General features: G+C 37.2%; 1 protein-coding gene across 1 annotated transcript in view; it reads left to right on the top strand.

Annotated features, from left to right (window-relative positions):
• LOC117664611 (corticotropin-releasing hormone receptor 1) overlaps positions 1-16,470 on the top strand; it is a 91,843-nt gene that overhangs the window by 72,868 nt on the left and 2,505 nt on the right. The window contains exons 7-12 of the mRNA XM_034415711.2: positions 1,698-1,851; positions 3,140-3,200; positions 7,909-7,981; positions 13,124-13,209; positions 14,819-14,954; positions 16,194-16,235. Coding sequence (XP_034271602.1) covers positions 1,698-1,851; positions 3,140-3,200; positions 7,909-7,981; positions 13,124-13,209; positions 14,819-14,954; positions 16,194-16,235 — 552 coding nt within the window. The remainder of the gene's footprint in view (positions 1-1,697; positions 1,852-3,139; positions 3,201-7,908; positions 7,982-13,123; positions 13,210-14,818; positions 14,955-16,193; positions 16,236-16,470) is intronic.

Here is a 16,470-nt window from a genome sequence, read left to right as displayed (position 1 = left end):
ACAGGCTGCCTGCCTATTTTTATTTTTAAAGGCACAATTTGATGGATTGCAATGTGACAACATAAATGGTTGAATCAGATATCTCTGTATGGGGGTAAAGAACCTATGGCTTTTCCAAATTTGATAGGTTGCACTTCCCTGTGTACATAATCATTGGCCTAACTGAAGATAAAGTCCAACAATAAATGGAGGACTACATATTCCCTACTCCTGTTCTGAATGTCTCAGTAAGGAATCTGTGGATCACATATCAACCTGAAATAACAACCTAATCTTTAGCTCTATGTACCAGTGTCTAATAGAGTCAAAAAAGCCAATATGCTAGTTGTGGTAGCAATCACACATACAGAGGGGCAGGACTTCAGCTGCACTGCCACAACAGTCTTCTTGACAATTTTGACTGCTCCCCTGTAAACACTGCTGGCTGTCAAATTCTTAAAACTGTTTGCACTGCAGTAAAACTAGGAAACATGGTTTATTTATTTATTTTACAAATTTTAAAACATGCTTTTTGTAGGAATCTACCTACTTTTTCCTGCAAATGACTGAAAAATATATGAAGATTCTTTTCTATTTTTAGACCCACTTAATTTTCCTGCCTTTTGCCTTCTAAGATAAGCCAACACTTTATGTTAGGTGTTAGTGCTGTTTTCCCCATGCTTAAAATCTCCAATTTGAATTGTGGCCTGTCTTCCCTCTTGGCCTGTAATTTTTGGTCAGATAGTATAACTCCTTCTTATGTAGCACTGCACTCCTTTTAAATGATTGGCTCATTCATCTGAGGTTGCTGTTTCCTAGACATGACATTCCACTCAGCAGTTTTTGTGATTTACAGTAATCTTGTTACAAAACAAATTTTAGGAAAGTTGCACGATTTAAACTATAAAAAAGCAACTCCAGCACATTTAAATTCCAGCCATATTACTGAATATAAGCAGAATGATTGGCACAGGACAAATATAAACCTGTCAAACTTTTATACAGAAAAATAGAATAATAATAATAACAAAACTAGAATAATAAGTTGTGTTATTAGTGTTTTAGTGCTTAGTTTCAAAGTAACAAAGAAGAGGAGAAAGAAATATTTTTATTGTAAATTCCGGCAGTTCTAACGTGGTATCTTTTTATTAGTCTGATCGGCAAAATACTGTAAGAGATGCTTTCCAAAACTGTTTGTTTAGTCAAATTGTTACTAGTCTGGAGCATTATGAAAGAGCTATAGTTAGAAACAAAGTGGATAGGGCTTTTTATACCCAACATAAACTTCCTTAATTTGGTGCATTTTAGATAACATATCCTGCAATGCCTACCTATGGTGATGAGAATGATAGTTCAGTAGAAGGAGAACGTTCAATGAATTTCAAATGTTGGCAGGGTATATGAAACTGTATAACAACTTGATTATGGATAGATTTTGCTTAAATTGTCCTTATTTGTTAACTAAAAGAAAATCTGGAACACTCCCTCCTCTAATTTTCCCAATAACAACAACTCTACTAGGTAGGTTGAGCTGAGATACAACAATGGGCTTGGTTGTTCCATGGACATCCATGGCTACTGGTCATCTTGATCTTTTATCACACCTTAAGCATAATAGTTCCTTAATCCTTTACCACACCTTAATGGTTCTTAATCAGCTGCCTAACCAGAAGCTTCCTAGAACTCTCATTAATTCTGCTTGTCCTTACACACTGTAGCTATGGTGCCGCCTTGTCACAGCTGCTTACAACTATTTCCATGTCACTAACTTCTTCTGGATGTTTGGTGAAGGATGCTATCTGCACACTGCTATTGTTCTCACCTATTCAACAGACAAGCTGCGGAAGTGGATGTTCATCTGTCTCGGCTGGTGTGAGTGGCAAGGAGAAGGGTGGGAGAGGGATAGGAGATCTCTCCTGAAATGAATTCCCTCAATGTATCCAATTGGCACCGATAGGAAGAGAACTCAACCCATCAAGTGATATCTGGTAGAACAAAGAAATATACAAGGGCATCACTATATTATTATTTTTTTAATTTAATCATACCTGAACTAGCATAACAATTGGATAACAGGAGGAGGGAGGATAAAAATTCTGGAAGGCACCTGTTGGGGAAGATACTATAATCTTTATTACTCTAAGTTTATGCAAAGGGATGCCCCAAGATATTGTGTGGCCTGAAGTGAAGAGCAACTCTTCTGAAACAATTTGCTGCTGCCTTTTAATATCCACCATCCAAAATAGTTGCTTCTGTTTGCCTAGTAGAGCTTTACCCACTCTCTGGAACACTTCATCTTTATTATCATACAAATTCTGGACCCAATTTTGCCACTACAAAAATTCAGAAATAATCTATCATGTTACTTTTACTGCTGATACTGAGAAATAAAAGGAGATTCTGTGGTTGAATCATGATAAGATATTGATATTCATATGGTCTTGACCCTTCTATCCCACAGACCCTAGGGTGATATGTGAATTTTCTAGACTGTGTAATGGGAGCTTGTGTTTCCTGGGTACAGTTGTTTTATTGCTGTGGGTTTTGTTTTTGTTTGGACGCTTTTAATAGTTTTGTAAAGCCACTTAGAGTGGCAAGTTGACAGGTTTATAAATTGAAGAAATAAATAAACCAATAAATAAATTATAAGTCCCTATTGAGATGAAGTACAGCAGCTTTTTAAATGTTCAAGGAACTGCTTTTCTACATTGGTATTAGAAACAAAATATGAGAGTAAACTCAGAATCATAAATTAATCTTGGTGGTCGCCAAGAGTCAACACTGACTTGATAGCATATAATCAATTTGCACAGATTCATTGTATTCAGAACACCCAGAAAACTGCCCCAGAACATCTAGATCAGTCCTATCATTCGGGAAAGTCTTGAAGAAGCCTCTTTTCATGCCATGAAAAGGAAACAGGCTTACTGCTCAGATGGGGGAGATATACCATCATAACTGCTACAATAATTTTACTGGCTTTTGGCACAACACATCTTGTGTTGGATTGAGTTTTCATATGCTGCTTCAGTCCTGGGAGCAAAATGTCCTAGTTCAGGAAATAGTGAGATTTTTGGTTGGTTTTGTGGATGAAGCTGGATCCCTTCATGTTCAACCTGTGTGTTGATGGCACCACTAAAACTACTTGTTCCATTCACAGGCATCCCTTTCCCCATCATTGTTGCCTGGGCTATTGGAAAACTCTACTATGACAACGAGAAGTAAGTCAATCTCACATCCACTTTTCTGCTACTATGGTAATGACTTCCAAATCAAGCTTGTGTTACCATACAGTGGGTGGGTGCCCTGCTGGCATCCAAGAAGCATGAATCATTTTGCAATCAAGAACGGTCTGAAATTATTTCAGAAGGTTAGGTAGGAGGGGAAATGTAGCCCTACTAACAGGCCTCCTCTTATTCATACTGGTTACTTCTTTTCTCCCACCTCTTTGTCGATGCATGAATCTGACCAAAGCAATTTATCTATGCAAAATGTAGGTTTTTCCATTTTCAGGTTGCATGCAAATCAGAAATTGCCTTGGATTGCAATGTCCAAATAGAACTCTAGTTAATGAGGGCAGAGCCAAGAGATGAAGGTAGCTTACATAGAGATCTCCCATCATTTTGTCCACATAGGAACAACCCTGTGAGGTAGGCTGAGCTGACAGTAAGGGACATACTGCAATTTACCTAGTGAATTTTCATTCATAAGAATGGATTTGAACTTGATTGCCCTGGTTCTAGTGCAATGTCCTAACGATTATACCACACCATCTTCTTTTAAAAGAATTATAATTGGTTTACAGTTAATCAGTTAAAAATACAATAAATTTTTACAGCATACAATAAAATTTTACAGTATACAAGATAAAACAACAAACTGAACATTAAAATAATGCAAAGTAAATACAAAAACATTTAAGGAATTCCTTTTTCAAGTTATGTAGAAAGAGGAATTTCCACTGTATGATTATTATGTTCAGGTGTAGCAGGGAGTATAATCTCTATTTGAAAAAAATATTTTGCTCTATTAAAGCTATTTCATAGGTCTTTTCAGTTGCTACATTGAAGAAACAGAATATGAAAAGTATTGATGTTTTTGAACTCTGATGTTGAAGAAGACTTTTGAGAATACCATAGACAGCCAAGAAAACAAACAAATGGATTTTCACTCATGATTTAGGCTCAATTTCTTATACATTTGGACACATTATGCAAAGATCTATAGTAGCTCTCATGGAAAAGTTGAATATCATGGTGGATGGACTAATTTACAGAGACAATAGGTGTATCAATGGAAGACCTGAAGGAATATGTTACAGACAGATTATCCTGTAGAGAAACTCTTGATGTAGTTGCTCTGAGTTGATATTGATTTGATGGCACATAATAAATCAAGTTGCTACTTCTCACCCCAATCCATATTGCAAATTTGCTGTATAAATAAAGAATTATGCATCATAATATACAACATATATTAACCCACTAATATTTTCTCCACTTCCTTCAGCTTTCTGATACATAACACAGCTGTAACCCTATCTGTGAATATCACAAATATATCACAAATATTAGATACAAATAAGTATCTAGTATATTCTAGTACTCTTTAGTACTTTGCCTCTTTTAAGATGGCAGTAGAGGAGAAATAGCAACATCTTGCAGGGGTGTCAAACTGGCGGCCCACAGGCCGGATGCGTCACCCACATGCCATGCCCAACCCAGCTCCACAAAAGAAAAAACGTTGCAATATATCTCATAAAGGCAACGTGACACCTGTGATCTATGGCATAAGCCATGTGGTGGAATAGGAAATCTACTCTTTAGAACTGCAACTTATCAGCTTCAACCTGCATTGCTAATAGTAGGGGATTATAGAAATTGCAGTTCAGATTTTCTAAAGATACTTGATTTGTTGCCTCTGGGGTTGTTTTAGCTCAAATATGTAGTTCCTTATCTTTCCAAATTCAGGACCGTAATCTTATAAATCTTCGTTTATTGTAGCAAAGCAAGATTCTGGTCCCATTAAAACAAATAAGCTTGAGACACTGTATTGTGTTTTCCCTGAAGGGCAAAAATGATACAGGCAAGGAAGGGTCAATCTTTTCTTCACTTCAAATATCATGGCGTAAATCTAACTTCTTTTCTCCTTCGCTGTTAATTATACACCCTGCTGCTGCTGCTTTTAAAAAACCTATAAGGATGTAAGCCCGGAGCTTCAATATCCCAATCTAATTCAGCCTTTATTATTAGGGCTTGCACAGTTGGTCAAGTTTCAAGGTGCTGTGAGGTTCTTTGTGACTGTGGCTAGCAAAAGTGGAATGGTTAATGAAAACTGAACAAATCTTTTGGAAAAAAAAAAGTATATCATTCAATCACAAACTAGAATTTATCCAGAAAGAGAATAACAGACCAGGCAGACCAAGTACCTCTAATGAAACTCAAAAGGGGAGACTCCGTTCATTTTAGACAATATTCTAATTTAACAAGAGCAGATAAGGTGTTTTCCCTGTGCCCTTGGCCCTCCATTCCCAAGGATTTGATAATGGCAGACTTAGCAGCCTCCTGGCAAGCCTATTCCATAATAATTAATCAAGCAGACAAACAGGATTGATTTCAGGCTGCCACCTTTTACCTTAATTGCCAGCCCTGGTTTTCATTTCCATGCTAAGTCCTAACTGAGGTCATGGCTAAACCAGGTTACAGTCTTGTAATCAGCTGCAAGATTCTTAAAAAGCAGTCCTCTTTTGGGATAAAAGGTATGCAACTTTCTCTGCAAAGGCACAGCAAATGCAAACATAGGCACTTTGAAGACATTGGCTAGCAAACTTCATTTGTGTGAGTGCTTGAGAAACTGCAGGCGTAAAGGATCTGATTAATATGTAAGAATTGGAGGCCACAGGAAAAGGTGAGTTAATATTGCTCCCCCTCCTCCATAATACAGTCCAAAGAAAAAACACAGGCATTGGCAGCTAAAAGTATTTTAACCCATATTTAATTATGTGATTTGACCTCTACAGAATTTATTGGAAGTTTTGCTTATCAAAATAGGATGGATAGTTCCGTTAACCGTTTCAGTAGGAATAACCTACCCCCAGTGAAAGTAAAATGGGACAGTGTAGAATATTATACATTGAAAAAGGCAAATATATTTCCATAGGTTATCTTGGTGCTGCTGGATCCAGGCCAAACAAACATCTTTATTTAGCAGATGGTCCCATAAAGCATTCTTAGAAAATAGAAGTGATACGAATGTTTTTGGGACCTTCAAAAGAAATGATGACCTGGGGAATGAAAGGTCTGTTTGGAAACTACTTCTCTAGTTTACTTTTTGGTAGATGAGTGCTTTTTGACTGGCTACATCTCATCTACTAGAAGGAAAAAAAGATTTCAACCAGAAATTGATCTCTACCTGAGCACATCATCTCAGCATTCCAAATGTCCTTTTTGGCTAATGATGTACTTTATTCTCAGCAGATATTATTTTTCTTGCTGTGTACTTTACAACATGTACTTTACAACAATACAGGATGTTTTCCTGTGATTTCAAAAAGATTTAGTGGGGGAGAAGTTGCCATGCTTGAAAGGTTCAGCAGTTGGAAGTGCTTAGCTTTTAATATAAACTAAGAAAAGAAATATTTTATCACACATAAGAATTTATTGGTAAGCCAGTGTCTACTAATAAACATAAAATATAAGGTAGACTTTGCTCCTTAATTCATATTTTACTTGATTTCTTTTTCACTTTAACCTTGTTTATAAATAAATCAAGGTGGTGAATAGACTGTATTTAATTTTTCTAAAGTTTTTTTGAAGATTGAATATTGTTTTGTTACAAAAATAAAATTATTGATTTAAAAATAAAAAATATTCTGGACTATAATGAAATTCTCTCCTAGGGCAAACTATGACTTTGGAGTAGAGCTGTCAGTAAACTATGAATTAATCAAAAGTTATTTTTCTTTGCCTTGCTTCTCTGGAGAGGGGCTAATTGTTGAACATCAAAAGGCACCCCAAACAGAGAGTTTTTCTTTTTATACTATTGGACAGGTTGTAAGTATTATTATTTCACATAGCTCTCTACATGGGGCTCCCCCTGGGGTGCACCCGGAGGCTCCAGCTGGTCCAGAACGTGGCCGCGTGGGGGATTATGGGGGCGACGAGGCGCTCCCATGTGATACCTCTCCTGCGCGAGCTGCACTGGCTCCCGGTGGTCTTCCGGGTGCGCTTCAAGGTGTTGGTGACCACCTTTAAAGCGCTCCATGGCTTAGGGCCGGGGTACTTACGAGACCGCCTACTGCCACCAATAGCCTCCCACCGGCCAGTACGCTCGCACAGAGTGGGCCTCCTCAGGGTGCCGTCCGCCAGACAATGTCGGCTGGCGACCCCCAGGGGGAGAGCCTTCTCTGTGACGGTGCCCAGCCTCTGGAATAACCTTCCCCCAGAGTTACGTATAATAACAGACCTCCGGATTTTTCGTCGGGCCCTGAAAACCTATTTATTTCAACTAGCTGGGCTGGCTTGAGCTAAATTTTAAATTGATTTTAAATTGGGTTGTTTTAATTTACGGCCAGAATATTTAATTATTTTAATACTGTTTTTTAAATTTTGTATGCTTTGTTTTTACTTAGGCTGTGCACCGCCCTGAGTCCTATTTGGAGAAGGGCGGTATAGAAATTTAAACAAATAAATAAAATAAATAGCTGAAACAAAATATGGATTTGGGTCTTGAACTCTAGCTCTGCTTCATGTATATTTAAAGTCAAGCCCTCAAACATTATTTATCTCAATGTTTTTAAAACTTGGCAACTTTAACATGTGTGGACTTCAATTCCCAGAACTGCCCACCAACTGCCCATTGGAGTCCCCATATCTTAAAAGTGCCAAGTTTTAAAAACACTGATTTATCTGTTTGTGTTTTAACTTGCAGGTGCTGGTTTGGGAAGCGTGCAGGAGTTTTCACTGATTACATCTATCAAGGTCCAATGATACTGGTGCTGCTGGTAAGAATGGAAGCCCCCTCCTATATAACGCCAAGATTTTCCAGGGTGACCAGAGGCAAAAGAGAAGAGCATTCCCAATGCAGTAATTATGAATGAAAAAAAGAGATCTGGCAGGATCAATTAATTATTAGTAGCAGAAAAATGTGCAAACTAATTTTTCTCTTTTGTTCAGCTCTGAAAAGTTTTAACCCTGTTCTGCTATGCCTCTGGTTGTCCTGAATGTAATTCTTTACACTTTCATACTGGAAAAATAATATTTTGACTTGCTTTGCATTAAGGAGTTATTCTCAGGTTGCTTTTCTTCCTTCCTTTTTGCTCTCATGACAGAGAGACCTAATTTTATTAGTGTCAGTAGGTTGGGCGAGAAACAAAGTGAGCACTAAAATTTTTATTGGAAGCCACTTGTTCACTAAAAATACCAAACTATTTTTTCAGTCATGGAAAAAAGGAGAACTGAAAAAGTCCAAGGATTTCTTTCCTTGTGGGTAATCATTTCCATAAGACAAGGGTTGCAGGAGTAAGGGTTACACTCCTCCAAAGCAGTGTCACATTTTGCTATCTTAAAGTAACAACAAAAGAGTGACATGTCCCTTGAATTACAGTTTTCTTTTACTCCTTCTTTCTTCCCACTCCTCCTCTTTCCACTCCATTTTTGTCCTGTTGCTGTACTTCCCTGCCAATTTCTCTCATCCTATCACCATTGTATCAATTGAACGCAGCATACTTCACACACATTCCCCATTCCCAGCAAGCCTGCTAATAATGTTCTTTGATGAGGATAATAGCCACTGCCTTATTAACCTAACCATATCTCTGTTGCAACCTTGATCAATGCAGAGTCCTGGGGAGAAAGTGGGAAGTGATTGTATTGTTAGAGGCTGATGCCAAGCATACAGAGATATTGCAATTGTTTGTGCTCTCTGTGAACTGTGGTCATTATTGTTTCCGAATCTGAGTATTAAATTATACTTGAATTGATAGAGGCAAGAGGACACAAGATCCTCAACTAGAAATTACAGCAATCTATCTCAGGAAGGTCTTTCAGTCCAAAGTTGTTTTAATTCCATTCTTCAAAGCAACTTTCCTCAAATGAAAGCTATTTAAATAGGGGCCTATAGCTTCCATAATCCCCAATGGTTTGGTGTTCTATATAAAGCAGAAGGTATGGTTTAAAATATACTAAACAATTGAGAATGTATTGCTTTAGGCACTGATCTTCTGCTTCCTATGTAGACAAGAGAATGCTGATTTAATACTTTCTCATGGGAAGAAGAAAGGGAATAGGTTAGAATATTGCCTAAGATTTCAATTCTCCATTCAGCTTTTATACATGGCGTTAACCCAGAATTTAGCACTACATATGACCCAGGTATTTTATCCTGCTTCGGTCAGGTCATTCAATGTAATATAAAGAAGAGACCCAGGAGCTACTTGTATATTGTTCTTTAACATGACCAAAATGATAAAGAACCAGTTCTAAAACTGTGCCAAGAATTTTGTATCATATTCATAGATGATGCAGAGGATAAAAGACACTAGACATTCTCATCACTAGGTTTTCCTCAGTTTAGTCTGAAGTTTAGTCAGCTGTTTGAAATAGGGGATAAGATTGTAATCTTTTTCTAATCTTCATAATCTGTTTGACAGTTTTTAGACTTATGACCAGATATGTCATTTTGCTGCCTAGAATAAAAGACAGTTCTTGTACAGAACAAGGTTAGATCAATAATAAGATATGACCCACTTCCTTAGGGGCAACAGGGTAGCATAAAACCCCTGACAAAAGACCCCGACAACTGATACATGTGTTGTTGTTTATAGAAATCAATAACACAAGAGGGGAACAGGTGCAATTAAATTCAACTTGTTTAACTCTCTGACTCTATTAGGAATTGAACCAGGGGTGGGTTCTACTTACCTTTACTACTGGTTCGCAACGGGATTGCGCATGCATGCTCACTTTGCTCGTGCGCGCACCAAGCTTCTGCATATGCGCAGATCACCTATGATGACATCTGGGGTGGTGGGTGGAGCCTCCCGGCTACCGGTTCTTGTGAACTGGTCCGAACCGGGGGCCATCTACCACTGAATTGAACATATTACAAACAACGTACCATTACTATCCAAAAGGGAGTATAGGTTCAACCTTTGGTAAATACCAATTTTCTTATATCCCTCTCTTTCTAAATAAAATAATTTATTCATGGTTCACTTCTTGTGCCATTCATGCAATATTCAACACTCTTCACTTAGTCTGCTTGGCTTCTTGCTCACAGAGTTGTTCATATTACTCATAGGGCAACATATGGATACTCTTTGTCACCCCAGTTGGCACTGGTTGTTATAAGCTTTCTGCTCTGAGGAAGCTGGTATTTAACAAAAAAAATAAACTGCTCATGTTATGGAGAAAGAGTGTTTTCTGTAAAATATGTTGGCTTCTTTTAAAATAATATTTTTATTAAGAGGTCTAAGTACAATAATAAAAGATAATGCAAACTAAAAAGACAAAGAAAGATTGAAAAATAAAGGTGCAAGAAAGAAAAAAATAGACAGAAAAGAAAAAGAAAAGAATCTTAGAAAGTAACTTCCCACCCTCATCATGACAAATATAAACAATTTCACAATCTCCTCCTAGTTAACAGATATATAAACCTCTTCACCCCATACCTCCGCTGTTAACTATAGGCAAATCCAGGTATCAGAAGAAGTCAAAACAGATCTCTAAAGTAATCACATTAGTTAACAAGCATAAAATTCTGTAAGAAAATCAGAATGGACATCTTTTCCAGTCCAGATGTCAACAACTCCAGAAATAACATCTCCAAGTAACAACATATCCCATTTTAACACTAATCAAATAAGCCAACTTTATAAACCTTATTTTTACATAAAATCATCTTGTTCTTTAATCCATTTGAATGATCATTATCCCTTGTCTCTAATTTCTTCAAAACTGTAACAAATCTTTTTGTAAATTCAAGCAGGAACAAATTATTCCAATTATTCTCTGGACCTTTATTATTTTTAATAAAAATATTTTTATTTTCTTCTTAATTTCTAGCGATCCATTTTTTTTACATATCCAGTGATAAATTCCTGTTCATGTTGTTCTTCATAATCATGTCAGATAATTGTTTTCCTTCCCCCCTTTCCCCCCCCCCCAAATCAGCCTCTTCTGGTGTAACAACTTTTTCTAGGAACAGGATGTTCATTAAAAATACAATCTAACTAAAAATGTTGATTCAAAGTCCAGTTGCCATTCCTCAACAAATTTTCTGAATGCTGTTATAAGTTGCTTATTATGTTATATCACCAATACTGAAAATATTTATGCATTTATTCTTTAAAATTAATTTCAAACTCTTAATATTCAAAATAAAATATTCAAACATTCTTTGAGCCCTTAATCTATTTAAAACTTTCTATACCCCAAAACTTGCCTTGTTATTTACTGCTTATATTGAATTCTTAAAGCTTAAAAAGATATAGTTAAAATTTTCTTATATAAGGACTGAAGGCACACACAATAAACTTTTTGTTCTATGCTCAAGTTGATACTAATAAAAACAGTCAGTTCACCTTTTGTTCTATTGCATACTCATAAATGCACAACAAAGAAGTACAGTAATGATGATGTGCTAAAGACTCAGGCAGGGGGAGGGGGCACTTAAAAGAAAGAAATATATGAATGTTATTGCATAATATTGAATTAATATAGATAAGTCTAAGATTGGTTTGGAGTTTTAATATCCCATCTCCATATGGGGGCATTCCATACAGAGATGGTTAATGGATCTTTTTTTAAAAAAACTTCACTTCCACCCTGTTATATACTGGTTCCTTCCTTAGTTATCTTATCTATTTTAATGTTAATATTTATCATTTTAATATTATATATTGTTTTTATCTAGTTGTAAGCTAGAATCATTGACGGAGAGAAGGCAGATGTATAATAAAATAAATGAATGAAAATCAGTATAATGTTAGAAAGTAAATAACAGTTAATACAATAATAGACAATAGTATTCTGTCTGACGTTAGCACAAATACCAGCCTAACAATATAACCAGGGAATGGAGGCAATGTTGAATTGAACAGATGCCTCTTGTTTTCTATTGGTTAGTAACAGTTGGTTGGTCAGTAAGTAACAAACTGAATTTTCGAATTTTATATCAAAACACTCCCAAGGGAAGAATACCTTTGATAAATTCCTGACAAATAAAATCTACCTCCTTCTTGCTTTAAATAGTTGAGAAAATAGCTCCTCCCAGTGGCAGAGAATGAAGTAGCCTGAAAAATTAAAATTAAAAAGTGCATTTTGCTACTACATTGGAAACTTTAAAACAATATATAAAAATGTATTTTCAAGATATGCTGTGTACATTCTCTGAGAGTTGGAAACTAGGCTGCATTTCTTAAATCTATATACTGGTATAAATATATGATAGTAACAGGATGGAACAAGGATTAACTGAGCAAATGGGAATGCTCAAGTGAGGATCCCCATAGGATATTAAATATATACTATGAGAAGACTCATTGGTTACCATGCAGATTGATATGGAGCCATTACAGCTTGAAGATGTGTGTGTATGTGTATTGTTGGGTATCAGATGTTCAGAAAGCCCATGGTTTAAATAAGAATTCAATCAGTAACTTATTATTTGACTGTTCCTGAACTTTACACCTTGAATCTGAGATGTATCTGAGTCCATTATATGAGGCTAATAAGTAATGTAATCTGATGAAATGGTTGCACTGCAATAATGAAAAAAACTTTTCTAAGCTTCTCTAAATCTTCCCATTTTCAGAACATCTTCTATAAATAACATGCTGCTATTTTGAAAAACGGGGATGTTGAGATTGTCTTTTTTTTTTTTTTTTTTTTTTTTTTAGCATTTTGTACCTAATCCTAAATGGCTTGCTGGGGGAAAAATGCAAGGATTAATAAGCAACATAAAAATGATATATAGTACAAGTAAGAACAGGATAATGATGTTTCGATACTATTCCAACTCTTGTAGCCTCTATAATGGATTCATTTAGGAGATAACTTTAATTTATGCTACACACTTCTTGATATAAAACTCTCCCTCCCCGATTATTTTATCAGTTTCAAATTGATTTCTGTTTCTGTTTCAGATCAATTTTATTTTTTTATTCAATATTGTCAGAATCCTGATGACCAAGCTTCGGGCTTCGACTACCTCAGAGACCATCCAGTACAGGTATTAACCTAGATGGGAAGGAGCAGTGCAAGAGGGAAAAGTAGAGAGAGAGTTGTAAGAAGGCCTGTCCTAAAAAGAAAACCAAGAAGATGACTAAAATAGCTGCTTCAAGAGGGGATGCAGGAGAGGAAAGTCAGCAGAGTAAATGGGAGGGCAACAGCGTTATTTGGGAGAAAACATACCAAACCAACACCCTTACTAATCTACTGTTCTGAGAGGATAGAGAATAATGGCTCATTGCCAGCACTGAAGTAGGATTCAGTACTAGGTCAATTCAAGTTTTATTGGGTGGAAACCAACTCACGTATCTGTGGGTGCAGATAAATAACAATCTGATTTGGTCTCTTCATGTGTTATCTTTAGTGAAGCATACAACCAGCGTTTACATTTCCTGCGTCGGATGAGGAGAGCACATCTTTCTCCTTATGTTCTGGCCACTTGTTGCAGAGGCACGATTGAAAGCGTTTTAACAAATTGCATCATTGTTTGATTTTGTGGCAGCAGTGCCTCAGATAGAAGGTCCATACAGAGAGTGGTAAGGACAGCCGAGAAGATTATAGACAGCTCGCTTCCTGTTATTCAGGGAATCTTATAAGTGCTATGTGCTTAGAGCTCTAAGCATTATTAGAGGCCCTACACACCCACTTCACAGTCTGTTTCCTATTGCTCTTCTCTGAGAGGAGGTTTCGATATAGTATCTATAGTAAGACTACCAGATTCTGTAACATGCCATTCTTGTAAACTCACAGGATTCTTTTTTTCACCATATATACATTTGAACTAGACTCTTGATGTTTCTGTGTCATATATGTGTATGTATGTGGGTCAGTGGTGGGTTCCTCCCGGTTCGACCCGGTTTGCGAGAGCCGGTAGCAGTGACGATATGACATCACCGAACCATTTCTCTGTCTTTGGGAGCTGGGCCCTCCCGCCCCCCCGCCTTATTCTGACCTTATATGTCTGCTTTTTTCGCCCAGCTGAGAAGTGCGGCAGAGCGGATTGCCGCACCTCAGCTGGGCAGATTCGCAATGTGCTTGCACAAAGCGCAAGTTTGATGTACCTGCGAGCGAACCGAGCATGTGCGCGGTGAAGCACACACACAAAGAGAACCGGTAGTAAAGCCAATTAGAGCCCACCCCTGATGTGGGTATATGCATAACGATTATCTTTTGGGAGCTGAATGTAATGAAATTTCATTTTAATGTATGCTGATTAGTGTACATTTAAAGTGATAATATTCTATTCTATTCTATTCTATTCTATTCTATTCTATTCTATTCTATTCTATTCTATTCTATTCTATTCTATTCTATTCTATTCCATTCCATTCCATTCCATTCCATTCAGGGGTGGGTTCTACTTATCTTTACTACAGGTTCGCAACGGGGTCATGCGTGCACACTTGCTTTGCTTGTGCACTCTTCTGCGCAAGCGCAGAAGCTTCTGCACATGGCACAGAACTGTTTTGATGATGTCAGGGTCAGTGGGCACCAGTTTTACTACCAGTTCTATAGAACCGGTGTGAACCGGGGGCAACCCACTACTGATTCCATTCCATTCCATTCTATTCGTTATAGTCTGGATGGTAATACGTATCCTCTTTCTTCAGGAAAGCGGTGAAGGCCACCCTTGTGCTCCTTCCATTATTAGGAATAACCTACATGCTTTTCTTCGTTAACCCTGGAGAAGATGAAATATCCAGGATAGTCTTCATTTACTTCAACTCCCTTTTGGAGTCCTTCCAGGTAGGCAGAACCTCACAAAACTCAGAGCTGAAATGAGTTAGAATTGAGGTTGGAAACATGGCATTAATATAGATCTGATTTTTCAGTGATGTTATATATAAGGTATATGAATATCTTATATTAAAGATATTTTATGTAGTTATTTAACATGCTGCTCCACCACCTTTCCTAGTTGTGTAGCAGTGTTTTTCACACTTTCCTCCTGCTTCAAGAAATGGGGGGAAAGCACATCAGCATAATTGAAGGAGGGCCACTTGCTAAAAGGTTGACAGAGCCAAAAGCTAAACGTGTTTGAATTTGTATTTAATTTAAATGTAACTACATTTAAAAAATGCGAATAGTTGAAAACTCTCCAAGAATTGAATGATATTCTTTATGACATTAAAATTTCAATTCAGCGAAATTTTCAATGGTGAGAAACCACTTTGCAGGTTGTGTTCAAGGCACTGGAGGCCTCAGGTGTGTATTTTTGTTACAAATTCAGTTATTAAACATGGGAAGAATGAATCCCATTCTTTGAGTTAACCACAGTCCGTTTTCTTGTACAACACTGGGAGGGATATGTTGTATCTCTAGTCCAAATCTTCTGATAAATGTAGAAAATTCAGAGATTGCCAATGTGCAAGCAAGGAGAATCCAGCACTTGAAAGACTGCTATTCTGTTAGATAATAGTCCAGGGGTTAAATCCAGCAGGTTCTGACAGGTTCTGGAGAACTGGTAGCGGAAATTTTGAATAGTTTGGAGAACTGGCAAATACCACCTCTGGCTGGTCCCAGAATGGGGTGGGAATGGAGATTTTCCAATATCCTTCCCCCAGGAGTGGGAAGGCAATGGGGATTTTGCAGTATCCTTCCCCTGCCATGCCCACCAAGCCATGCCCACAGAACCGGCAGTAAAACAATTTGGATTTCACCACTGTAATAGACAGAAGACAAGTCATGTTGTAGAGCTGATTTTTAGATTAGAGACATGAATGCTAGTACCGTGTTTCCCTGAAAACAATACCCTTTTGAACCCTGAAATAAGCGCTTGGCCTCATTGCCATGCACTCAAAAGCTTGATTGGTCTTATTATCAGGGGATGTCTTATTTTGGGGGAAACAGGGTATGTGTCTGTTGAAAGACATTAATCATTTAATCTGTTTTGTAGAAAGCCTGGGTGGGTGGGGGGATCATGGCAATTTGTTTCTCTTCTCTAAATGGTAATTGATTCCATCATCTTTTTTCTTCTCCATCCAGGGCTTTTTTGTCTCTGTTTTCTACTGTTTCCTGAACAGTGAGGTGAGTTGGGGTTGGAAATGAAGGAAAGAGGAGGTTGGTTATTACCTTGCATGCCACTAAGGAATAGTCTAAGCTTTCTTTGGGAGAATTGAGAGCTACTATTTTAGGTCAATAAAACTCAGAATATAGCAAAGGTAGTATGAAGAAATTAAGCTTTTGAAGTTTCAAATGTTGGTTTAATTTTTGAAATTTGAATTCAAGTGTCTTTTAGTATTTAAATGTTCTTTTGGAGTAA

This window comes from Pantherophis guttatus, chromosome 4 (assembly GCF_059756535.1).
Source record: "Pantherophis guttatus breed Tessera chromosome 4, ASM5975653v1, whole genome shotgun sequence".
Classification (NCBI taxonomy): Eukaryota; Metazoa; Chordata; class Lepidosauria; order Squamata; family Colubridae; genus Pantherophis; species Pantherophis guttatus.
The sequence above is the reverse complement of the archived record's forward strand: the minus strand, read 5'-3'. Positions and strand labels throughout refer to the sequence as shown.